At 37.6% G+C, this 25,114-nt stretch overlaps 2 protein-coding genes across 6 annotated transcripts in view; one reads left to right on the top strand and one right to left on the bottom strand.

Moving 5' to 3' along the window:
• Nucleotides 1-4,123, bottom strand: part of LOC116299832 (extracellular calcium-sensing receptor) — a 66,283-nt gene extending 62,160 nt beyond the window's left edge. For all 4 annotated transcript variants that reach the window (XR_016118984.1, XR_016118985.1, XM_031708546.2 and 1 more), the window contains exon 1: nucleotides 3,929-4,123. Coding sequence is in view for 2 of the 4 variants with exons in the window: in XM_031708546.2 (XP_031564406.2) it covers nucleotides 3,929-4,015 (87 nt within the window). In the remaining 2 variants the exon portion in view is untranslated. The remainder of the gene's footprint in view (nucleotides 1-3,928) is intronic.
• Nucleotides 1,026-24,971, top strand: LOC116299833 (E3 ubiquitin-protein ligase UHRF1). 2 transcript variants are annotated; one of them, XM_031708549.2, is made up of 26 exons: nucleotides 1,026-1,942; nucleotides 2,253-2,386; nucleotides 6,144-6,307; nucleotides 6,859-7,077; nucleotides 7,396-7,440; nucleotides 7,813-7,937; nucleotides 8,249-8,327; nucleotides 8,471-8,572; nucleotides 9,110-9,177; nucleotides 9,786-9,871; nucleotides 10,049-10,105; nucleotides 10,608-10,681; nucleotides 10,813-10,925; nucleotides 11,332-11,365; nucleotides 12,250-12,339; nucleotides 12,707-12,814; nucleotides 13,246-13,350; nucleotides 13,802-13,908; nucleotides 21,045-21,132; nucleotides 21,756-21,830; nucleotides 21,976-22,050; nucleotides 22,376-22,438; nucleotides 22,731-22,821; nucleotides 23,199-23,344; nucleotides 23,784-23,882; nucleotides 24,228-24,971. In XM_031708549.2, the coding sequence occupies exons 3-26, from the start codon at nucleotides 6,152-6,154 to the stop codon at nucleotides 24,372-24,374; spliced, it is 2,352 nt and encodes a 783-aa protein (XP_031564409.2). In that variant the 5' UTR covers nucleotides 1,026-1,942; nucleotides 2,253-2,386; nucleotides 6,144-6,151; the 3' UTR covers nucleotides 24,375-24,971. The 2 variants fall into 2 exon arrangements, with proteins under 2 accessions (XP_031564409.2, XP_031564410.2); XM_031708550.2 differs by lacking the exon at nucleotides 1,026-1,942 and adding an exon at nucleotides 3,389-3,427 and having other exon boundaries at nucleotides 2,124-2,386.
• The last annotated feature ends 143 nt before the right edge of the window (nucleotides 24,972-25,114 follow it).

Here is a 25,114-nt window from a genome sequence, read left to right as displayed (position 1 = left end):
TGAGTTAGCCATGCCCTGACTTAGATCAGCCCAGAGGTTGCACGCTTCAGGCTTTGATCTGTGAGTTAGCCATGCCCTGACTTAGATCAGCCCAGAGGTTGTTTCAGGGTTCAATCTGTGAGTTAGCCATGCCCTGACTTAGATCAGCCCCAAGGTTGTTTCAGGGTTTGATCTGTGAGTTAGCCATGCCCTGACTTAGATCAGCCGAGAGGTTGATTCAGGGTTTGATCTGTGAGTTAGCCATGCCCTGACTTAGATCAGCCCAGAGGTTGTTTCAGGGTTTGATCTGTGAGTTAGCCATGCCCTGACTTTGATCAGCCTAGAGGTTGCTTCAGGGTTTGATCTATGAGTCTGCCATGCCCTGACTTAGATGAGCCCAGGGGTTGTTTCAGGGTTTGATCTGTGAGTTAGCCATGCCCTGACTTTGATCAGCGTAGAGGTTGCTTCAGGTTAACAATAAAATTTGAAGGTGAAATTTCAAGGGTATCATGGTGTAGCAGTATTAGTACCAGGACCCATCAGTTTTAGTAACATATGAAAATTTCTTAAACAACTTTCTGAACTTCAGTGGCAGCAAAATATAATATATTTCCAGCTATTATAGCAGAGTTAATACACTGGACTGACGCTGTCACATTCTATTATATAGAAACCTTCAAAGACATCAATATCATGGTTATGGGTACACAATTTATTTTAAAACTTTAAACTATTTTCAATATTAGAACCAGAATATAATAATTAGAAAATCAATGAAAATCCCATAAACATATAATTATATGATAATATTTTCCCACTTAACTATTCACTTGAGTCTGTGAAACTGGTGTATTTCCAAATAATAATATTTCTACTGGGCTTCCTGTGGAAAATTCAAAGCCAACACCACCCCAGTCCTCTCTCTTCTCCCACCAGGAAATAAGGGGAAATTTTCACAAATAGTCAAAGTATTTTGCTCTATTTTCATTACATAACGCCCAAAATTCCCCTTTACAACATAATATTTATTGCACTTAGTTCGTATAAAGAAATCGGCTGTTACAATAAAGTTTATTTCGTTTTTGAACCAAGAAATAATCCAGTCACGTTCCAGTTGAAACCACGCCTGCTATGGATGAATGGTCGTATTGTATAAACGGACTTTGGAAGCAAACCAACATTCATTGCACATGGTACATGGAATACTTAATTGATCATCTTTGATATAGGGAAAGCTATGGAAATTTTGAACGATTGGATTTACAAGCCATTTGAGCACAAGATGACATCAGAATGAGAGTGAATCAAGCTGGTTCCTATCAAAGAGGATTTCCTATAAATTCAAGTCTTCCTACATTGTTTTCAGCAAGATTTGAAACTGGGAATTCAAAATGCTTGAAGCATCCCTTTGATACAAGTCTGTTTCTTGGAGCAGGGACTTTATTGTGAGCTGAAGAATATAAAATTCAGGAAAAGTTATAGACCGACTTGATGAAAAGCTGGAACATTTTCACATGGGAACAACAGGATAGTACAATTCAGACTTTGGAATCAAGAAAACACAAAAGGAAAATAAAGCTTACGGCTGTCTTAAGTTGTAAAATAGCTTGAAACATTCAAGCATAATAATGATTTTTCTCCTCACACAAATCATACGAAGAAATTGCTCAAAAACCAAGAAAATGAACTTGTAAACAACAATTTTACAATGGTTTGACTGGCATATTCAGCAAGATTTGAACAGGAACTTCTATGACACAATTTTAATGAAATGTTACGCGAGCTTCAAAACCACATGGTCGGGTTGAAACGATAAGGCAAAACTGAAACCAAACAGATCTTGAATTTATGTTGTGTTTACCTCTGATCATGGAAAATGAAGAAAAGGAACAGAATTTTGGTGTCACGTAGAAAAATACAATCTAGATAAGTAACTGGGGAGAAAATCTATCACTGTTTAAATGTACAGTAATAATAATTATTATTATTACTATTATATTCCACATGGAAATATTATGCAAATCAAACGAGTAATTTCTATAATTTCCATAATGAAAGGTCAATTCCTTTCATCTGGTGAAAAAATCCCCTCAAATTCAAGTGCTTTGAAATGATAGAAGGTAAAATTTAGAAAAAATTAATATAGAAATTATTTGAATTGCACAGTATTTTCCTTGATGTTTTTTAATTATTTTGAGTTGTTGTTGTTTATTATTTCATTGTTATGAAAGGATTAAAATGTAATTAGTTTTAGAAAATAATTAAAATTTCAGTTTAGAGGTTTCCACCAAGTTGAAACAATGGAACGAGAAGAAGAGATAGCAACTGAGAGTTGCTTGCTTCACAACTCTTACCAAAAGAACAGGCCCTCTTCACAATATTTATTCAAATTTGAATAAATTGAAGAGTAAGTATACTGTTATTATATCTATAAATGCTCTAGTAGAATGAAAACAATTGCTTAACACCCAAAAAATGCGGAAATACACTAGTCACGTGTGTTTCAAGTTCCCCTCCAGATGAAACAACTATCAGGCGATCACGAATCGCTCATAGTTCGGAATTCGGAAACACCCTCTCGGGAATAGACGAACGTTTCCCGAAAAGATTGACCAGATGCAGACCACGTGTAGACTAATGCTTTAGATGCACTGTAAATAGCATGCCACGACAATGAAATGCAACTGGCGAACAAGAGTTCTTTTGAGAATGACTGATGACTGACCTCTTATTATGAAATTAACTAGTTTTTTTAAGTGCGCAAATGGGTCTTAAATTAAAACTTGCATCAATCAATTGATATGGTAGTATTTATGATAAATTAAAGATGTGATCATATAAACGTTTGGGCATGAAACCTGTATGCACAAAAGGAGTGAGTATAAAATGTATGGGTGTAAAACAATGGCTGCCCTTTTAAAACTGCGTTGCTAATTTTCACTTTCACAAAACAAACAATAATATTATTGAATAACCACAAAAAAAAATCTATAATTAATAATCCTTTCTTAAAATCACACATTAAATTAGTTCAATGGATAAATATTAATCATAAATATTAATAATTCATAGTTATTAATAATCTTGATGCAATATTATTTCTAATGAAATTTGATTAACCACAATTTCAAAAATTTGACTATCTAAAGAAACATCTTTTTAAGAATATAAAATAAAATAAAACCTACAGTGTTAAATTTATGGACATTATTGGTGCATGCTTAAAGCCTATGTTACTTCATTACTCATAATTGTTATCCCCAGAATGGTATAAGAGAATGCATTGACACGTTATCAGCCGTTCCAGAAACGACATCACAAATGTCAACCCACATACAGGAACATCTCAAAAAAGCACACAAAGCACACTCTCAAAGTCTTAACGTACAAAATTTTTGGAATTTTGTAGGTTTTTGCTTCACTTAGATAACTAGCGAATGAACTTCAGGTATATGTGAATTGTTTTATTAACTAGATACTAGTAACTTATATTTTGTAATGCTTTTTGCGCAGCGCAATTCTCCCATTTCGAGTGCGCCTTTGCTCAGTCTTAGCTTCGATGTGTACAGTGTGTTCTTTTCTTTTATTAAGGTCCACTGTATAGTAGGGAATGTACAAACTACGGAACAATACGAGTTATTTAAATTGGGACAGGTTTTGGTTGAATAACTGAATGTTATAGCGCACAACCGAGACTAAGGCTGAGCAAAGAGAACTGGGATTCCAGCAACTACGCATCACGCAGGAAAAAAACGGCATGTAAAACATGCAATAACGCCCTGTCCGTCTTTATCAAGTCGTAAACGTTAAATAGTCATTCAAAAAAACGAAATAACCAGAAATATTAGCCCTGTACCCTCAAGTTTTAAAAAGCCAAGTCATCATTAACTTTTGTCTAAATTTTTCATTCATGTTGAGGTTAAAAAATATAGTAAAACTAACCGCTCACCTGAGATTGTGTACCACAAGTAACACAGTAGTAAAGACCATCTTTGGATTCAAATGTCTCGCCGTCACACAGTTCACAAACTGGCATTTTTATAATAAAAATCTGCAAAACTCTTCTCAAACTTCTTCTCAACTTCTTCTCCTTCTTCAAATGAACGGCAAAGTGCGCTTCTCTGCAGCAATAATATTCGGCGGGCGTCACTATCGCACCGAAACAGACTGGGAACTAAATTTTTCTCAATATTTCACTCTAGAAATTTTTCAAATAAAATTTTAAAGAAATAAATTCTGACATAAATTTGAAGTAACTTAGGGACGTATAGATTTTAGAATAGATTTTTGTTAAAATAAAATAAGTTGGCAATTTTTTTCCATTAATTGTTTGATTGGTTAAGAATCAGGTCACGTGGGGTTTTCCCGCCAAATCGAATATTTTAGAACTCGTTGAAAATTGACCTCTGTGTTGATCATTGTAGAAGGACGCTCTGATTACTAGAGGTAAGAACTACTTTGGCTGCAGCTAGATTTTGAAATCGGTGGGATACATTGAAAGAGGGTGAGGTCTAGTAGGTCTAAGCACGTCTGTGCTAAAGATCTACGGGTTTTTAAGGTTTTGATTGTAGTTTAAATCTAGATCTGCATGCATGTCACGTTTTGCAATTGCATGTGTGTTGAGTGCTCTTTGTCGCATAAAAGCATAATACAGCTTTCCTGGTCGAAATTCTTGCCTAGATTTCTTCAAAAAACTTTCCAAACTTCGCGCTTCGACATGTTTTGTCATGTAAACTCCAAAACTAACTCATTTACTTAATATTTTATTTTTTATTACATTCAACTACTTCGATTTGGGTGGCCCAAAATCACTTCAGTGAAAGCAAGATTTGTACGTGATCAGCGAAAGCAAAGCAAACGTTGTTTAATTTTGGAAAACGAGATCGGCTTCAATCAGTAATATTGTTTGTGATTCAGTTTTGTACGCATTTCGAAGTACAAGTTTTCAGTGAATACACATTAGACACACGCTGCTTTGATGTATTAAGGCCCATTGAGTATCTAACATGCCTAAATGCTTTGGCTCCAAGCCATCAGGAAATGCTTTACATGTATAATGGTTAGGAGGGTCATCTAAAAGGGGCTCTAAACTTTGTTCTTGTATGGTATCATAAAGAAGAGTTATAAACAAGTTTGTTTTTTCACTAAAACCTGTGACCTTTTGCTTATTAACTTTTATTTATACACAGCCAAGCCCAAGTCGTCAGGATTATTTAAGTCTAAGTGCACAAACAACATCCATTTAGAATAAATTAGTGTTTTATCTAAACCAAAAAAATAACATTTAAAATTTATCCATGAAATGCATGCAGACGTTTTCAAATCTAACTACTTTTTATAATTTTTATTCATATTAATCATGATATCTGTGCTGTAGTTATGAAAAGGACTATGTTTTCTCTGTGCGCAGGAGTTGTGCAGACATTGTGTCTCTAGTCATGGCAGCAATGCCATGCCTGATATAAAAAACTCATCACATTTACCATGCCAAAATGTCACAACAATATCTTTGTCTAAGATTATAATGAACTTTTAGTGTTATATTACACTTTTATCTGTCATACTGTAGCAATATTGCTCAAAATGGTCAATTCTATTATCTTTGGTGATGTATTTAAATGAACAGACTTCAAATGAATGCTTCTTCCACAAATATATGTGTGTGTTCCTTGGGTGTTCCAGTATTTGATCCATTGTATAAAACCAATTAACCATTACTTTCTTAGTATATCCATTTATAATTCACTCGTACACTCAAAACTTAGCATAATATGCTTTAATCCATGTGCGTAATATATTCCAGGAATTCTATTCATGATATTTTTTAAGTAAACATTAATTTATTTTATTAAAAACATTAAAAAATGTTACTTCATTAAATGAGAGTAAATGAAAATTTTGTTGAACGAGAGTTATAAAAAGAACATGAAGTGATCATACTAAACCCCAGAAATACTACTAGGCTTCATAGAGTAAATCTAACTTTCCCCATCAAGTACTTCTTAATCCATTTGGCTATTGATACATTTTTGAGTTTTTCTTCATCAGCCTCTCCCAGATTTGTCTTCATAAGCATGCTTGCAATCATCTTAAAATTTCTCTGTTCCACTACTCCATAATCTTAATTAATAGTTCTCAGAATAGTATGTTTTCACCATCGATAGACATCACCATGTGGATCAAGGCTCGCACTTTTGATGGCAAGGAAGAAAAGCAAATTGACAACCTTAGTAAACTTACTAAGATCGAGGACCTGAAGGAAAGGATCAAAAAGGCTTTTAATGTTCCAGATGATAATAATATTAGACTCTTCTTTAGAGGCAAACAGGTATATTTTTTAAGAGTAGAGTTTGTACCATATATCAGTAAAAAGCTTTGCAAGGAATCATGCAAATTTGCACATTAATAAGTTCAGTAAACCATAGACCTACAAACCTTTGCACTAATTTATAAAATTTTGTTAGTTAACCATTTCACAGGTATATGGTATGTACTCTATTAAACTTATTTTGTACAAAATAGTACAATATCTGTTGTTTGCTGGTGCTATGTTGTACTTAAATAGTGCTTAGATTTTTTATGATTAAAATTTCCATAGAACAATCATTTCTCTCGTGTTCAAAAGCAAAGGGTTGTCCAAAACATATTGCAACCCTCAACAAAAATCATAGGGACATAGGGAAAACTGTGGGACTGCAGGGTGAATTGTTTTTGCCCATTTGTACAGTTCTTGGGGTGCATATAACATCATAGCCACCATGGTGGTTGATTTGAACAAAAGATTTGGTCTGTTTTTTTTGTGTGTGTTGTCAATCAACATAAATCAATCAACAAAACGATTTAACAAAGGGATAAAACTTTCAACCTTTTTTGTTGCAGCTTGAACATGGTCACACACTGTTTGACTATAACATTGGTCTCAATGAGAAAGTTCAATTCATGGTCCAGCCTATCAGCCAAGATACTAGTGACTCAAGAGAGAAGGAGAAGGAGAAGGATGAATCTATGTGTAATGGGAATGATTCTGAATCTGCTGCAACTGGGGAAGAAATGAAGTATACTGATGCTCCAGGAGGTGACACAGGCTCATCAAATGAGGTTCGTAAAAGCTTTGCTAATAAGGCATCAAGTTATTTATGTATGCATGAATTTATTGAACCTCTGAACCACTGGACTAATTTAAGTTGGTCATGGCCAATGCCCACAGATTGAATTGGAATTTAGCTGGTTACGTTTCGTGGAGGGAGGAAAACCAGAGAAACCTTGAATCAAGCTGAAGGGATCAACCCAACAATCTTTACTCACATTTAATGCCGAGTTTGGGAATTAAACCATGACCCTAGAGATGAGAGGAGAGTGTAATACTGCTACTCCAATCTTGATGTAAATAATAATTTATCTGATTTTTTTTTCAAGGAAAGCACTTCTGCTTCAAAATGTGACATAAAGTCTCTTTACAAGGTAAGATAAAATCACTCAGATATGAGTCTAGTGTGGGTAACTTCGTACCCATTCATTGCTTCAGCAGTGGTACTCGTAAGCAATACCTACAACATGAAAATAATTGATTACTTATGCAACAACTATTTGCCATCCTTACACCTATTGAAGTTTATTGTGTAGTTCTAGAAAATACCATACCCACCCACAGAGGAAATTGGAAATTCTGGAGGGGGAGGGGGGTCAGAGAAAGAACAAAATTACAGTGAGATTGTATGGAAGAATATTATAATTTCTCATGGTTGAGGGTCCTTTTACAAATTCCCTTCATGGGTATGGATATTTTCTGGAACTACACATTGACTTGTTTTGTTTGTTTTTTTATCTCAACAGATTGGATCTAAACTTGATGCAAAAGACCCAAGTATGGGAGCATGGTTTGAGGCAGAAGTGGTAGACCTCAGTCTAGCTGATCCAACAGATCCAACTTCTGTTCTATACCATGTTAGATATGACGAGTAAGTATAAAAAACCTGTCCCTTTCACACAAGGTGTGCTTTAATATCATTCCATTTAGGAAATAAACAGAAATTTTAGTTGAAAAATAAAAGTTTGGTGTCATATACCCTTTGCCACAAAGAGATAGAATCTGTCCAGATACCGTTGACATAAGTGGTAAGCAAACAAGGTTTTTCTCAAAATATCTGGCGGTACTCTTATCAACAACATTAGCCTTAGTAGTAAAAGATAAGGAATTCAAAAGAATAAAGAATAACGAAAATATTCAAAAGAAAATGATTTCTTATGAAAGTATTCGAAACATTTTCAGGTATGAAGAAAATGAAATCAATAAACTTCCAGGTAAAGATATTAGACCAAGAGCAAGAACTCGGCTCCAATGGGATCAGGTAATTAGTGATACTTATTAATGACTCTTATTATTAATGAGAGGTTTTATGTCTGCAAGCAGCAGTTGTAGTTACTACTAAGTTATGTTTGGTCTGAATATATCTATTACTAAAAATAAAATTTCAATTTTTTATGTGTCCAGATTGAGGTTGGTCAAGTAGTCATGGCAAACTACTGTCCTGATGAACCTAAAGAGAGGGGATTCTGGTACGATGTCGAAATAACCAGAAAGTCGTCCAAACAAGTAAGTTATAAAAGGATTCATAGTATTGAAGTAACTATTTTGCCGAAGTAACTATTTTGCCAAGGAATTTTTAAAATATATTTTTGACCTTATGAACACAGGCTGCTTAATAAACATTAGCCCTTAAGTATAAACCATACATTAGAGGTTCATTCAGGCATGTACTCACTAATGAATGTCTGGCATGGCTGATAATTGTGATAACGCTGGACCCAGTGTCAGTATTGAAAACATCCTAAGATAAAGCAGATATGATCTCCTGCGGAATGTTCATCAGCTGAATCTCAAGTTTTCAATAGAATTCTTTCTGGCGGGCAGCACATGGTTGTCAGTGTTTGACCACCATTTGGAGCAGATAATGAGATTCAAAGACTTTGATCAGCTGATTGAAACCCAGCAATAGATTGAAGTGGAATAGAATTTTTGTATTCTTGTTCTCTTTATCTGTAATGTTATATGTGGAAATTTTACTTCATAAAGCAATGAATGGAAAGAAAGAAAAATGCTTTATCATATATATGTATTTTTTCATCTTAGATCACCCTAGGAGGTGCTGAATCTAGAAGAGGCAGTGGAAGAAGCCTATATGGGAAATTGTTGCTTGGGTGAGTTGTTGGGTATAATACAGTACTGATATTAGACAAAGAAAGACTCTGAAATGTCCATGTTCTGTGACTCTTCTACTAGTTTCCTTCATATTGACTGTAGGAGACTCAGCATTAATATTTTTTATTCACCAGTCTGTTCATCCATTCATCCCATCCAATCATCCATCTCATTTCATCCAGCCATCCATCCATTCATACCACCCATTTATCTAACCTTCCATCACATCCATCTTTCCCACCCACCCATCCATCCAACCAACCATCCCATCCATCCATCCCACTAATCCATCCATCCCATTCCATCCATTCCACCCATTCATCCAACCATCCATCCCACCCATCCATACATCCATCCTTGCATCCATCCATTCATCCAACCATCCATCCATCCATCCATCCATCCATTCATTCGACCATCCATCTTTCTCACCTATTCCACCTATCCATATCCATCCATTCATTCCATCCATCCCACCAATCGATCTATCTATCCTTCCCACCAATAAATCCATCCATTTATTCATTGAGAGTATCAGATTATTAAAGGGCAAACCGATTCATCCAAAAAGGCATTAAACAGACTGTTGTCTTTAAATGTCTTACAGAACAACTGAAGGGAATGAAATCCCAGTAGAACAAGAATGTCAGCTGATGTTCCTGGATGAAATATTCAAGATTGAACAATCACCAGGTATAATACAAAAAAAGACTTTTCATTTTTGGATTATTGGTTAAGTCAGTAGCCTCTGGGGAGTGCAAATGATCCAATTCACATCTTTGCAACAAGTTTCTGTTCGGTTGCAGTGGTAAAGCTCACTTGACAATGACTGGGAATTTCTAATCAATTATTGACGTCTTTTTCTTTTAGATGTGGGTGAAAGTAGCCAAGCAGCCAGCCTTAATGAAGAGTCTGATATAGTTAAAAGTAAGTGAATGGGACATCTGCATGATGGCTTCATTGACCTCCATCACTAGACTTCCTTGCACACATTCTTTTGTTCAGTTAATTAGCACCAATTGTCCTACTATTCTCAAGAGGGAATACAAATTTGAATAAGAAAGAAAATTTGTAAAGCATCATTGTAGTGGGAGTCAAATGCATGAATCATGCAAACTTCCTATTTAAATTCAACTTAATGATAACTAGGTACTTGTGTGCAATGCATCCTATCTTAAAAGATTGTAATTGAGTATGAAGGCTTTGCATCATCACGTGATAGCAGCCATGGCAGGAGGCAAAAACAATTTAATCTGGTCTTATCTGATTCACAAGGAAGAAATCAATTTCTCAGGAGAAAAAGACTCTATTGTCGTGCCTCCTGTCATGGCCACCATAGCATGGTAGTACAAAGCCTCTATAGTCTCCTCAGACCCAGTGCACCCTGAGATTTTACATTCTAATGACAGTTGTGGTTTGTCCCCCTTAGGGCAGAATAAACCAGACTGTAGATACTGCAAGGATGACAAGAACAAAAAATGCAAGCACTGTGCATGCCATGAAGTAAGCATTCCATTATTTGTAGCAACAGTTAAATAATGCCAAGGAAGTCAGCTAGCATTCTGATTGCTTACTCATTATCTATCCTGTTGTATGCCTCCTAAGTGATTGTGTTTATTACTGCTACCTTTCAGTGCGGTGGCAAGGAAGATCCTGATAAGCAATTGCTGTGTGATGAATGTGATCTGGCATATCACATCTACTGTCTTGATCCACCTCTGGAAAAAATACCTGATGATGACGATTGGTAATAAAGATTATACGGTCTGATTGGTGTAGCTTAATTAGACAATTTTGGGTATGGCCAGGAAACAGACTGACAGTACTGGAAAAAAAAATCAGTCATGTCAACAAAAATGAATGAAAATAATCTATATCCACCCAAAAACGTTTTACAGTGCAACACGTAAAAGTATGTCCTTGTTTAATGTATTGGTATAGTTCTATACACAGGCTCTACTTTTAGACGTTGCGCTGTAATACAGGTATAGATCCAGTCATTTTGCCCATGGACCATTTTATCCATAGATAAAATTGTTTGACCAGCATGACATAAGTCAAGGGTTACAGGTCTTTTTGTAGTGTTATAGTCTAGGGAATGCCATGGGGATTGAGATTCTATGATGACAGAATTGTTTCTGTACTGTTTTCAGGTATTGCCCCTTGTGCAAGAATGATGCTTCAGAGGTATGTTGCAACTAGGATTACAATGATGTTTCTGTACCTAAAACATGAGTTGTTTTCTTGAGAATCAATGGTGGCATAGTGGTAGGGCCAGTTTAGACGGTATGATTTTCACCTACAACTATCGTAACAACATGCTCATTGTAAACATGTTGAGGGTTAACTCAATGCTTTATTACTTGTGGTAAACCGAACAAACTCAAACTGCAACGATGTGCACCAAGCCATGTGCTCAGGCCAACCCCTGTGCATACGCGGGCTAAACACAGGGAGCCCATCCGTTAACACTCGTGTCTGTCGTAGGCGAGTTGTAGGCTTGATTTACACACTACTACTCGAGTTGTAGGATGGGGCGAGCGTGTTGTATAAGATAGTTGTAGGTGAAAATCGTACTGTCTAAACTGGCCTTTAGTTCTCAGGTTTGAATCTTGATCTTGCCATCACATGTCAACAGAATTTGTTAGATTCTTCCCTTGATTCTAAGGTTTTCCTTTCTGGGTTTTCTAGTTTTCTTACCTCCACAAAACCTTACATGCTTAATTCTAATTCCATATGTGAGTTAGCTGTGCCCTCAACTTTTTCCAACCCAGAGGTTGTTTCAAGGTTCCCTCAGTGAATTAGGTGGTAAGTTTGCCACCCCTGACTTTGATCAGCCTAGAGGTTGTTTCATAGCATCAATAAAATTCAGAATTTGAATTTGAAGATTTTCTGGCTTTCTTTTGTGGATGGGATGAGAATATTAAATTAGTTTTCTGGAGCTATCCAGGCCAGAGAGACATTATTATATATATGGGTTGTTAAAAAACATGATATTTATAACCCAACTGTGTCAACTGCAAACAGTACCTACTTCATATTGTTTATCAGTTCATTTTTCTCGCATTCAGGTTATACATGCTGGAGAGAAGCTAAGAGAAAGCAAAAAAAAGTCCAAGATGGTTTCAGCTAATTCAACGTCAAACAGAGATTGGGGAAAGGTAGTTTATGTTTTAATACCTTTAAACTGCACATGCTCTCCAGCTGGCCACATGGCATGGTTTGCTATGCCATCGCTGTTGCAGTCACTTGCATTTCTTGCTTTAACTGTGAATTCCATTGTGAATGCAGTGTGACATGGTTGCCATGGTCACCTCTTGCTAGTTACTAGCCTTGCTTATCTCCCAGTTAGCTGTTACGCATTTTTGAAGGGACAAGTAAACCTGTCTTAGTGTTGCCATAGTGCTACGACATACCCTTCAAGTAAACGCCCCTCCCCCTTACTTCAAATAGGAATTCACACCCTTCTTTAGAATAAAGTATAAATATTTCTGGAACTGTTACACTTTTTAATGATGTTAATTTCAGGGTATGGCATGTGTTGGTCGCACCAAAGTTTGTACTATTGTCCCTCCTAACCATTTTGGACCTATTCCTGGTTGTCCTGTGGGGTCACTATGGAAGTTCAGAGTACAGGTGTGTGATGTACATATAAAACAACTTGCCTCATCTTACACTGATTGTATACCCTAGCACTCATAGATTTACTTCGGCCAGTTTGTAGGAGTTATTCAGGAGCAGGCCATTGTAGCTGTAGCTGTAGCTTAGTTTTTGCACGGCCTTTGGAGCTGGAGGTCAATGATTCAGTAATGTCGCAAAAACAAACTAGTTTTCATTGTTGACTCGTCCTATTGCTTTGTTAATATTGTTTCTCGTTCTATCGTATACATCCAATTGGGTTAGATATCCTTAGAGCTGCAGCCTAATGCTACCATGATGGTAGCATTGGGTGTCTGATAAACAATTCTTCATATACATTATAATTTTAAAAGCCTCTCAACGACAACAAAAACTGCAAACCTACCTTTATGTTCAAAGATGTTAACATTTCATTTATATCTTTGCAGGTCAGTGAGTCTGGTATTCATAGACCACATGTCAGTGGTATCCATGGTCGTGACTCTGAAGGAGCATATTCTATTGTATTGGCAGGTGGATATGAGGATGACGTGGTAAGATTGTGTTACATAACAGACATGACATGAGTGCTCTCTTATTGGCTAAAAGTTTTATCTATTTAGATCAGAATTCAAATTCATAAAATACCTGTGTTTCTCGATTACAGATGCATTTGCTTAGGGTTAGTGTTATTGAGCAACAGAGAACTCGAAACTAATGTACTTCAATTCAGACATTAAATTCTTAAGAGAGAGAAAATATTTAGAATCAACAAGAATGGACTCTTCTCAAAATGATTTTGAATGCAAGGCTAACATGGAATAATATTTTAAAATGCCACAAATTCCATCTATATCTTTTGTGTTTTCATATTACATTAAAATCACTTCCATGATAATTTTGAGAAGCTGCCATTGTTGCACATTTGGGAATCAATTAGCATTATCACCAGTATCCTGGTCGTCAGAGTAAGTATTCACCTTAACTAAGGACTTTCATTCTTAGGATAATGGTGTAGACTTCATTTATACTGGTAGTGGTGGACGTGACTTGTCTGGCAATAAACGAACAGCTGAGCAGTCATGTGATCAAAAACTAACCAAGATGAACAGGTTTGTTTAAAATGACATTTGATTGAAGAATGAAACAGCAGAAGTTTTATAATAAGAGACATGTGTCTTAAGGCATTGCAGCACTAACCTCAATATCTCTGCTGTGAGTTGGGTTCAAGCCATGTCCCATTTTTCTGTGCTGCACAGTTAACTTCATCCCATCTCTTTGAACCATGAAACAACCTCTGGGCTGATCTATGTCAGGGCATGTTTAACTCAAAGATCAAATCCTGAATCATCCTCTGGGTTGGTCAAAGTCAGAGCCAACTTACAGATTGATTTGAAATTTAGTATGTTAGGATTTCCTGAGGGAGAAAAACCAGAGAACCCAGAGAAAAATCTTCAAATCAAGGGAGAGACCTAACAAACTCTACTCACATGTAACACTGAGTCTGGGAATTGAACCCAAGGCCTTATTAGTGAGTGCACTTCCACAATGCACTTCTCTTCACACTTGCCTATAAATGGGGCATCTGTAACATTATATGATATTGTGTGACAATGCATCTTTGTTTAACTAGTTACGTTATAGTTAATAATATAATAATAATATAATATGATTTATATAGCGCCTATACAAGTCGGCTCTAAGCGCTGTAAAATATATATAAATTATAATTCAAAAGCTAGTTTAAACAAATGAGTCTTAAGGTCTTTCTTAAAAGTTTTTAGACATGAAGTGTTTCTAAGAGGAGACGGTAGTGAATTCCATAGAACAGGAGCAGACACAGAAAAACAACGATAACCATAAGATTTAAGATTGTACGGACAAGTAACAAGAAGCAGTTCCTTGGATGAGCGGAGAGTTCTTTTAGGTTTATACACAGTTATGAGATCAGACAAGTAGACAGGAGCCAGACCATGAAGTGCTTTGAAAGTGAGGAGTAGAATCTTGAAATTGATGCGATGTTTCACAGGAAGCCAATGCAGAGAACAAAGGACAGGAGTGATGTGATTATACTTCTTGGAGAGAGTTACAAGACGAGCAGCAGAGTTCAAAACATATTGTAATTTATCAATTTGAGCATTAGGTAAACCATATAGAAGAGAATTACAATTATCAAGCCTGGATGTCACAAAAGCATGGACAAGTCTTTCAGTAGTATGGACGGAGATAAATTTACGAATACGAGCAATGTTACGCAAATGATAGAACGACGTCTTACAGATATTATTAACATGAGGAACCATTGACATCACAGAATCAAAGATTACGCCAATATTTCTTTCATTACAGGATGGTTTGATAACCTGATCGCCAAAGTGTAGAAGAGGAGTAGACAGATGAGGATTATACTTCGAGGACAAGATAAGGAGTTTAGTTTTTTCTTTGTTAAGTTTAAGTTTATTTTCAGTCATCCAGTCATTTATTTCACAGAGACAGGCTTCAATTCTTTTTATAGTTAAGTCAGTAGAAATATCATCATTGCAACTGAAAGGCATAAATAATTGGGTGTCATCAGCGAAGAAATGGAAGGACATTTTGTGACGACGGAGAATATCAGCTAGTGGTGACGTGTACAACAAGTAGAGAAGCGGACCAAGGACCGAACCTTGGGGTACACCACAATTTATATCAACGATTTTAGAGAACGAACCATGAACAGAAACATACTGCAAACGATTACAGAGATATGACTTAAACCATTTAAGAGCTGTTCCACAAATTCCAAACTTTGAATGCATACGATCAAGAAGGATAGTGTGATCAACAGTGTCAAAAGCTGCAGATAGATCCAGAAGAACCATAGCAACACCAGAACGATTATCAATTTCTTTAAGGATGTCATTATGGACACGAGTCAGGGCAGTTTCACAGCTATGAAGTTGTTTATAAGCAGACTGAAGAGGTTCATGCATGTTGTTAGATGACAAATAAGCACAAAGTTGATCAGCAACAACTTTTCCAATAATTTTAGAGACAGTCTTAAGATTTGATACAGGACGGTAATTAACGAGTTTTTCATGATCCAACGATGATTTCTTAAGAAGAGGTTTGACAATACCAGTTTTTAAAGAAGGAGGGACAGAACCATTTATGAGAGATGAGTTGACAATCCTACAGATAACAGGCAGAAGAGAAGCAGATTTATCTTGAAGGAGACTAGCAGGAAGAGGATCAAGCTCACAGGACTTTGACATCAGTTTACTGGAGAGTTTAGTTAGCTCATCGATAGTCACGGGAGAGAAAGAGTCCAATCTACACCTAGTTGTACTGGAGTCCAATTCAGAGACAACAAGAGTTGACATAGAATTTTCAGAAGTAGGAAAACCATTACGAATATTGATAATTTTATCTTTAAAATAATCGACAAAAGTATCAGCGAGAACTTGCGACGAAGAAGAAGATGGTAGCTTTTTTTCAGGAGTTAAATGTAGCATATGATCAATAGATTTGAAGATTGCGTGACAATCAGAACCAGCATCAGAGATTAAATTTGAGTAGAAATTCATTTTAGCTTCGAATATTAACTTTTTCACGAGGTTACTTTGTTCAATATACAATTCACGATCAATGGCATGATTGTAATCATGATTGTAATCGTATATATATACACATGTACGCCAGATATATATCAGTTCGCGTACTGATCAATACATGTAGTATAGAGTCAAGATAAAACAAATAAATCGAGACATAACCAACCGAAGACTATCACATGGATGTCAGAACCGGGATCAGTTAACTTACTTCGAAGAACCTATTTGTAAAGCCAAGTCTTCGAGAGATTACATCCGGGGATTACACAACAATAACACCGAGGTCAATTTTCAAGTCGCCGCCACGCATCATCGTATTCATTAGTATATACATCGTATTGTTCAGCAAATCCAGTACGAGAATGGGAGATCTTTCAGGCTTCGAAGCCCCAAAGATGGATTGGTCGTCTGGACCAGATTTATATAACCGTTTCAAGCGTTTTAAACAGAAATGCGAACTCATGTTTGATGGGCCATTGAAGGGCAAAACTAAAGAGCAAAGGATTAACTACCTACTGTTATGGTCAGGAGACTATGGACTAGATCTATACAACACTTGGACATTGGACGAGGAAGAGCACAAGGACATAAATGGATATTGGAAGAGATTTGAGGATCATGTTAAGCCACAAGCAAACCATATCTTGAACAGATTTAATTTACGTAATGTGAGACAAAACGGCAGACCGCTAGACGTCTTTCTGACAGAAGCACAACTCATCGTACAAAGTTGTGGATTTCCCGTCGAACTACGAGATGAAATGCTGAGAGACACTCTAGTTTTTGGCACTGGCTATGAGACTGTTAGAAAGAAATGCATTGCAGAGGGAAATTCATTGACGTTCCAGAGAGCGAGGGAAATCGCACGAACCGAAGAAGCAACACGTGAACAACTTGTCGCGATGAGCAACGCAAGCCATGAAGTAAATGCTCTAAAGGGTCCACAGCGACAAACGCAAAATCAACGCAAGTATGAACAGTACCCTACGAATAAAGAAACTAAATCGACGACCAAATCCACGTGTCACCTTTGCGGAAATGAACAGCACACAGCAAACCGGAAATGCCCCGCCAGCGGTGTCGAATGTCATTACTGCCACAGACGAGGACATTTCAGTAAGATGTGTAACAAGCGCAGACAAGTACACGAAATAAACGAGGAACCAAGCCCTGAACACTGTGAAGAAGATTTTAAAAGATTCTTTATGGGATCGCTTGAAGTCAACGGGTTACAGAGTTCAAGTCGCAACAAAGTGATTACAACCGTTAACGTCACAACAAGGCCATTCCACAAGAAAATGACAAGGTTATCATGTAAACTTGATACGGGCGCAGAGACCAATGTTATGTCTAAAACAGACTTCGACAAGATAATCGCTTTACCGAAAGATAAAGTACTCGGGCCACCACATATTCTGACCGCGTATGGTGGACAGGAAATCCGTTGTATCGGTACATGTGAACTGTACGTACACTACAATGGGAATACTACGAAGGTACCCTTTACTGTAACAGATGTACAAGGGCCTGCCATGCTTGGATGCAACACGTGCGAACAACTTGGACTCGTTACAATCAACTGCAGCATTGAAACATTCAACAAGCAAAAAGGAAAGTTGCAAGACAACCGTCCTCTAACCAAAGAGAGACTCATACAAGAATACAAAGACCGTTTTGAAGGTATTGGTACCTTTGAAATGAAGCCATACCACATCACCTTGGACCCAAGAGCAGAGCCGGTCGTTCACCCTCCTAGAGCAGTACCTATACATTTACGCGAACGTTTCAAAGCCGAACTTGACAACATGGAGGAACTTGGAGTTATAGAAGCAGTAAATGAGCCTACAGACTGGGTCAACAGTGTAGTCCTGAACGAGACAGTCAACGACAAGGGTGAGATAACAAAGCTAAGAGTGTGCCTGGACCCCAGGGACCTCACTCAACAAATGGGTAAAGCGAGAGCACTACCACTCTAGGACGATAGACGATGTAGTAAGCCAACTACATAATGCTAAATTCTTTAGTATTGTTGATGCCACGAAGGGCTACTGGCATGTGCCTCTTGACAAAGAGAGCTCGCTGCTCACCACGTTTAACACCCCATTCGGCCGGTATCGATTCACGCGAATGCCATTTGGACTAAACGTATCGCAAGACATTTTCCAAAAGGAACTCGACTCATCCCTAGAAGGCCTGCAAGGTGTTACAGGCATCGCCGACGACAACTTCGTGTATGGCAAAACAGGGAAAGAACATGACGACAACTTAGCCAAATTAATGTGCCGCGCAAGAGAGAAGGGCATAAAGTTCAATAAAGACAAAGTGCAAGTCAAATGCAAAGAAGTGAGTTTTTTTGGACACACATGGACACCTGAAGGGATTAAGCCAGATACAAAGAAAATATCAGCCATATTGAACATGCAACCACCGCAAAGCGTCAAGGATTTACAGAGTTTCTTGGGCCTTGTTAATTACTTGACAAGGTACTCCAGCCGTCTAGCGACAATCACAGCACCACTAAGAGAACTGACCAAAGCTGAAACAGCTTTTGTTTGGGATACAGAACAGGATAAAGCCTTCCAGGATGTCAAGAAAGAAATCGCATCAGCTCCAATACTCCGGTACTTCGACAAGAATGCTGAGACAACTATTCAAACAGATGCGTCGCAGAAGGGACTAGGCGCAGTCCTCCTACAAAATGGCCAACCAGTATGCTACGCATCGAAAGCACTCACAGATACAGAATCAAACTACAGTAACATTGAGAGAGAGATGCTAGGCGTGGTATGGGGCCTAGAAAGATTTCATTATTTTATATATGGGAAGCACTGCAAGATAGAAACTGACCACAAACCTCTTGAGTCAATCTTCAAAAAGAAACTCGCTAGCTGCCCCCCGAGGCTACAACGATTGGTGCTCCGCGCATTGAAGTATGACGTCACAGTTACATACGTTAAAGGAGCTAATGTCCCCATTGCAGACGCCCTCTCGAGAATCACTCCACAAACAGGGCCAACCATTGGAGAACTACCAAGAATAGATGTCCACTGCATCACAAAGACCCTACCTGCCTCGCCTACAAAACTTAAACAGATCAGAGAAGAGACAGCAAGGGATTCTACCATGTCGCTTCTCAGAGAAACCGTGTTTAGAGGATGGCCTGATCAGAGAGGTAATTGTCCAGCAGCTCTACTAGACTATTGGAATTTTCGAGAAGAGCTTACTATCGAAGATGGTATCCTCCTTAAGCAAGACCGAATCATCGTCCCACCCAAGCTACGTGCTGACATCTTACGCGCCCTCCACCAAGGCCACCTAGGCATCGAAAAGTGTCTTCTCAGAGCACGATCATGTGTATTCTGGCCTGGAATAACGAAAGATATAACGCAAATAGTTGAACAATGTGAACCATGTCAGAGATATCAAAAAAAGAACCAAAGAGAACCAATCTTGCAAGCTGATACACCCAGCCGACCATGGGAAACACTCAGTTCTGACATGTTTGAGTACAAAGGTAAGCACTACCTACTAGTGGCTGACCAATACAGCAAGTTCCCAGTCATACGTTACCTCACAGGTACTACCTCAGCAGCCGTCATCAGCCACCTGAAGAGTATATTCGCAGAGCATGGTATTCCATCACGCCTTATAACTGACAACGGACCGCAGTACAACTGCAGAGAATTCAGTTCGTTTACAGCAACATATGGTATAGATCATGTGACAAGCTCACCTTTGTACCCACAGTCAAACGGTTTTGCTGAGAGAATGGTGCAAACCATAAAAAACATCCTGAAGAAGTGTGACGAGCGAGGTGAGGACCCATACTTGGGGATCCTTTCGTACAGGACAACACCAGTCAACAATAACCTCAAGTCACCAGCAGAACTTCTTAACAGTCGAAAGTTCAAGACCACTTTACCAGCTGCACAAAGAGCATTCCAGACTGGAAATGATAGGGACCAGATCAGAGAGAGTCTACTTGACCGACAAGAACAGCAGAGTAAATACTATAACCGTACCACTGGAAGAGTACAACAACCCTTATATGGTGGGCAACCAGTGCGCATGTATGATCACAGATGGAAGACATGGGAGCCAGCAGTAGTACAGCAACAAGCTAGAGAACCAAGGTCGTACCTTGTGAAAAGGCATGATAATGAAACTGTATATCGCAGAACAAGGTCTGACTTGCGACCGGATACAGCAGTACAAAAGCAAGATACACCACCAAAGCCACCAGCAGATGACCAAGTACCACAAAGTACTAGTGGCATGGACACGCCCTCAAACTACACAACTAGATATGGACGGGTTGTCAAACCAACAACAAAGTTTGACTTGTAGTTCGTTGAGAGGAGGATGTAACATTATATGATATTGTGTGACAATGCATCTTTGTTTAACTAGTTACGTTATAGTTAATCACATGATTGTAATCGTATATATATACACATGTACGCCAGATATATATCAGTTCGCGTACTGATCAATACATGTAGTATAGAGTCAAGATAAAACAAACAAATCGAGACATAACCAACCGAAGACTATCACAGCATCCACATTCTACTGCCTTCTAGCCCTGTCCAACAGGGCTGATAAACATCTGAATAGGTTTTAGTCACCAGTGCTTTTGTTATTGCAAACCACAGAGCACTTGCCAGAAATTGTGCAGCTCCTTTAGATGATAAGAAAGGGGGAGAGGCGAAGAACTGGAAGGAAGGGAAACCAGTAAGAGTGGTGAGTACATCATGGCATAAATTCATCATTTGGAACATACATTGTCAATAGAGTTGCTCATGCTGTTTGTACAATGTTGATGATGATGATGTTCACACTGCTTCTTTTAATTATGTGAGATGACAAGTAATACTGATCATGTTGTGTTGTTGATATTAATGGTGATTGTTGATGACATGATGCTGATATAATAGCAGATGACATGATGATTCCTGTGATGATGGTGCTAGTGATAATTGTGATGATGGTGGTTGGTGGTAATGATAATGGTGATGATATTGATGGTGATGACATGATGATGGTGTCATGCTGACAACAATATTATTGAAGATGACATTGATGTTGATTACGATGTTAATGGTGGTGATGATAATGATGGTGATGGTTGTAATGATGATGATGGCAATGATGAGGATGTGATGCACATGTGGTGATGATGCTGATTACTATAATGATGGTAGTGGTGATTATAATGATGCCAATGATAATGATGAGGTGATCATGATGATGTGGTGATGATGGTGGTGATGATGGTGATAACAATGCTGATGATAATGTGATGAAGATGACAATAATCATGATACAGCTGTCAATACCTTCCCAACTCCTCTGTTATGCTCCAGGTAAGAAGCAGTAAGCTGGCAAAATTTTCCAAATATGCTCCTGGAGAAGGAAACAGATATGATGGTATATACAAGGTAATAACACATGTTACATGGCAGAACAAACCTAGAGGGGAATAATACAGCTTTTCTTAAAAGGATGGTTCTTTGGTCAAACAAGATACATAAGTAAATCAATAAATTAATTTCAAATGTCATGTTTTTTCATCACTTTTTGAAGGTTGCAAAGTACTGGCCTGAGAAGGGGAAGTCTGGGTTCATTGTTTGGAGATACTTGTTCAAGCGTGATGATGAGGTAAGGTTGATTTTGAATTGAAATATGAATGGCTTGTCACTTGTTAGCAGATCTGTTCAGTATATTTAAAGCTTTACACTAACACTATAAGGTATGACAGGCTCATTTCTAGGGGTTGTTCAAAGGTGTGAATGAATCCCCTTACTCTCTCCCTCTTTATTTCAAAATGGCAAACATGAAGGGCCCCCTTTTCTGTGGTCCTGGCAAGTGGTTGGTAAAACACGAAACTAGTTGAGATATTCTATTGCACATGCTCAAACAACTGGGTACCACAGGACTACCACCAAAATAGATTCCTAAATACTGATCACTTTGATGTTAACAGTCTCCTGCACCATGGACAAAGGAAGGAAAAGAAATCACTAAATCACTTGGGCTGAAGATGGTGGTAGGTTTTTCAAAAGCATCATGAAGATAAAGGCTCAGATACACGATTGCCAGCGATGTTGCTTGCAGTGAGGAAATCACACTGTGTGTGCACCCTTGTTAACAGTCTAAAGTACGGAACTTTTTTCTACTTCTGCGATGTCGCCAGGCAAGGTCTCAGGTTACATGGCATTGTGTATCCAGGCCTTAATCACATGGGCCTATATACCTTACATGCTGGATTTGTGAGTTAGCCATTCCTCAACTTTGATAAGCCCAGAAGTTGTTTCAGGGTATGCTTTTACTTTATTCAGTATCCTGAAGGGTTCTTAGAAGCTCAAGCAAAGAAGGAAGAGGAAAAAGCTGACAAGATGAAAGGGAAAGGAAAAAGAAAAAGAGAAGAAGGTAAAATATATTGATAAAAAGAGAAAACGTTTCATTTCAGACTAGCTTTCAAAAGCACCTTCAATGCATCCCTAAAGTTCAACTCCCCATAATTTTATATTTAATTTTGTTCCTTCCAACAAAATGGAAAATGTGTGTTCATGCTATGCACTGTTATGAAGCGCACAGGGGTCAACAGAACATGAAAAATGCATTATGCCTGCACACAGCACATACTGATACAATTTACAATGGTCATTGGATATTAGTCAGATATTAATGAGCAAACAGAAATTTCACAAACGTGCTGTGTGTTCTCATAGGGCATGTGCCCCCAAGCAAATAATGCAAGATTTGTAGAGTTCTCAAAAATATTTTTTTGTACATCTTCCCTACAGAAACTAAATCAAGCCCAACAAAGTCACCCAACAAAAAGAAGAAAGTTCATTCGATATCAGAGGAAATCAAAAAACTAATTAATACAGATACAGAGAATGTAAAACTATGGACTGAAATAATCAGTGATAAAACTTTGGATCACCAGGTAAACATTTGACGGTAAAAACCAAATAGTCTGCTTTCTTAGCCCGGGGGTGGGACATGGCAATGGGGTGAGGGGGAGCAGGATAGAGTTATCCTGTTCTCTTACAGTACTGGACAACCAGTCCACACAGGCTACTGAGATAAACCATATTGTATCAAAGACAGTGAACAGAAGCCAGCTGTATGGAATATAAAGCTAGACTACGTAGTAGAGGAGTACTTTCTGTTTTTTTGTTTTTGTTTTTTTGACTCAAGATAGATACAAGCTTTATGTTTTGTAGTAGGGCAAGAATAATGCATTGTTTTGTGTGACACAATTTCATATCCCAAACGAGAAAAATGCCTGCTACAAAATCCTTATATTGATATAATAATCTTTAATTAAATGTCTTTTTGACTGAAACCTTTTGACTTACCTCAATGGGTGCTTGTCTCCACAGAAATTCCTTCAGAAGATTGAAGAGCAATTTTGTTGTATCTGCTGTCAAGATCTTGTCTTTAAACCACTAACAACAACCTGTCTGCACAATATTTGTAAAGTAAGTCACCCAATGGCAGATCCATGAAACAATTTCAGGGGGTGGCTGTTACCCAGAAAGGCACTACCCAGTTATTTTAGGGGGTTGTCTAGTATAGCCACCCAATCCACCCCTTTGTCACCAATAGCTGTTCAATAGCTGCAAATTCTAGCTGGCATTTCATGGAGACAGCTAGGAAGCAAAGAACCAATACTTATCACTGCAAGAGAGTTGCAAAGTGATAGAGTGATTTAACTTGGCCCTTATTTTTTCAAGGGCCATGTAAAATTATACCAGTTTGGGAACTACAGACGTAACTAATATTAATTTGTATTAATTCAAAAATGTCTTTTGTTACTGTTCCAGGGATGCCTACAGCGATCATTCAAGGCTGGAATATACACATGTCCAACCTGTAGAACAGACTTAGGAAAGAATTATCAACAGACTATTAACACCAATCTAGAAAATATTCTCAATGAATTATTTCCAGGCTATTCAAAGGGAAGATAACCCTAAGTTGCTGTCTAGGGAAAGTTAGCAGAATATTATTAGATAAATGCTTTAGAACATATTATACATGTCAATATTTTACTCAAGTTTAGCTTGCTATATATTCTTCCATGTTTTAGTGGTGGTATTTTACTAAAACTTTAATTATTTCATAAAATTTCCATCCAATGCAAACTTATAGGGCATTCATATTCTCTTGTGCTCTTCAGTAGTGCACATTTTTTGTTAAGCTGCATGGTTATTATATAAACAGAGAGCAGAAAAAATGTTTAAAACTCCTAAACGTAACCTTATCGGTGTTTTTGCATTTCAGAACGCATACCTTTGAGTATTATTTCTTTTGTTTACAACTGATGCAATGCATTATTGAAAATGACACTAACGAAAATGATAAAGAGAATGGCTTAAGAACTGAAATGGGAAATAACAATCAGATCCAAGCTTTTCTCTTCTACTATCCCATCCAATCATTTTTTGCCCATTCAACCCTCTTGTGGAGGTCAATGCTCACTGTTCTTTAAAATGAAGATTTTTTCCTTTCTATCATTAACGATTTTCCAAATTTTATAATGGAAATAAAATATTTTATCTTAAGAAGTATTTTTGTTTTTTGGGGGGGAAGGGGGTCCCTGTGTTATCCCAGAAGTTATCGGAAATTTTCGGTTCTCATTAAGAATTCTCGTGCTGTTGTCGTAAGTCCATCGTAAAAGTATCGTGGTTTGGTGGTGTCATTTGGACTT

This window comes from Actinia tenebrosa, unplaced genomic scaffold (assembly GCF_029948245.1).
Source record: "Actinia tenebrosa isolate PJP-AT-01 unplaced genomic scaffold, QUT_ActTen_1.0 PGA_scaffold0__85_contigs__length_37466705, whole genome shotgun sequence".
In the NCBI taxonomy this organism is placed as follows: Eukaryota; Metazoa; Cnidaria; class Anthozoa; order Actiniaria; family Actiniidae; genus Actinia; species Actinia tenebrosa.
Note: the sequence above shows the minus strand (reverse complement) of the source record. Positions and strands in the feature narration are given on the sequence as shown.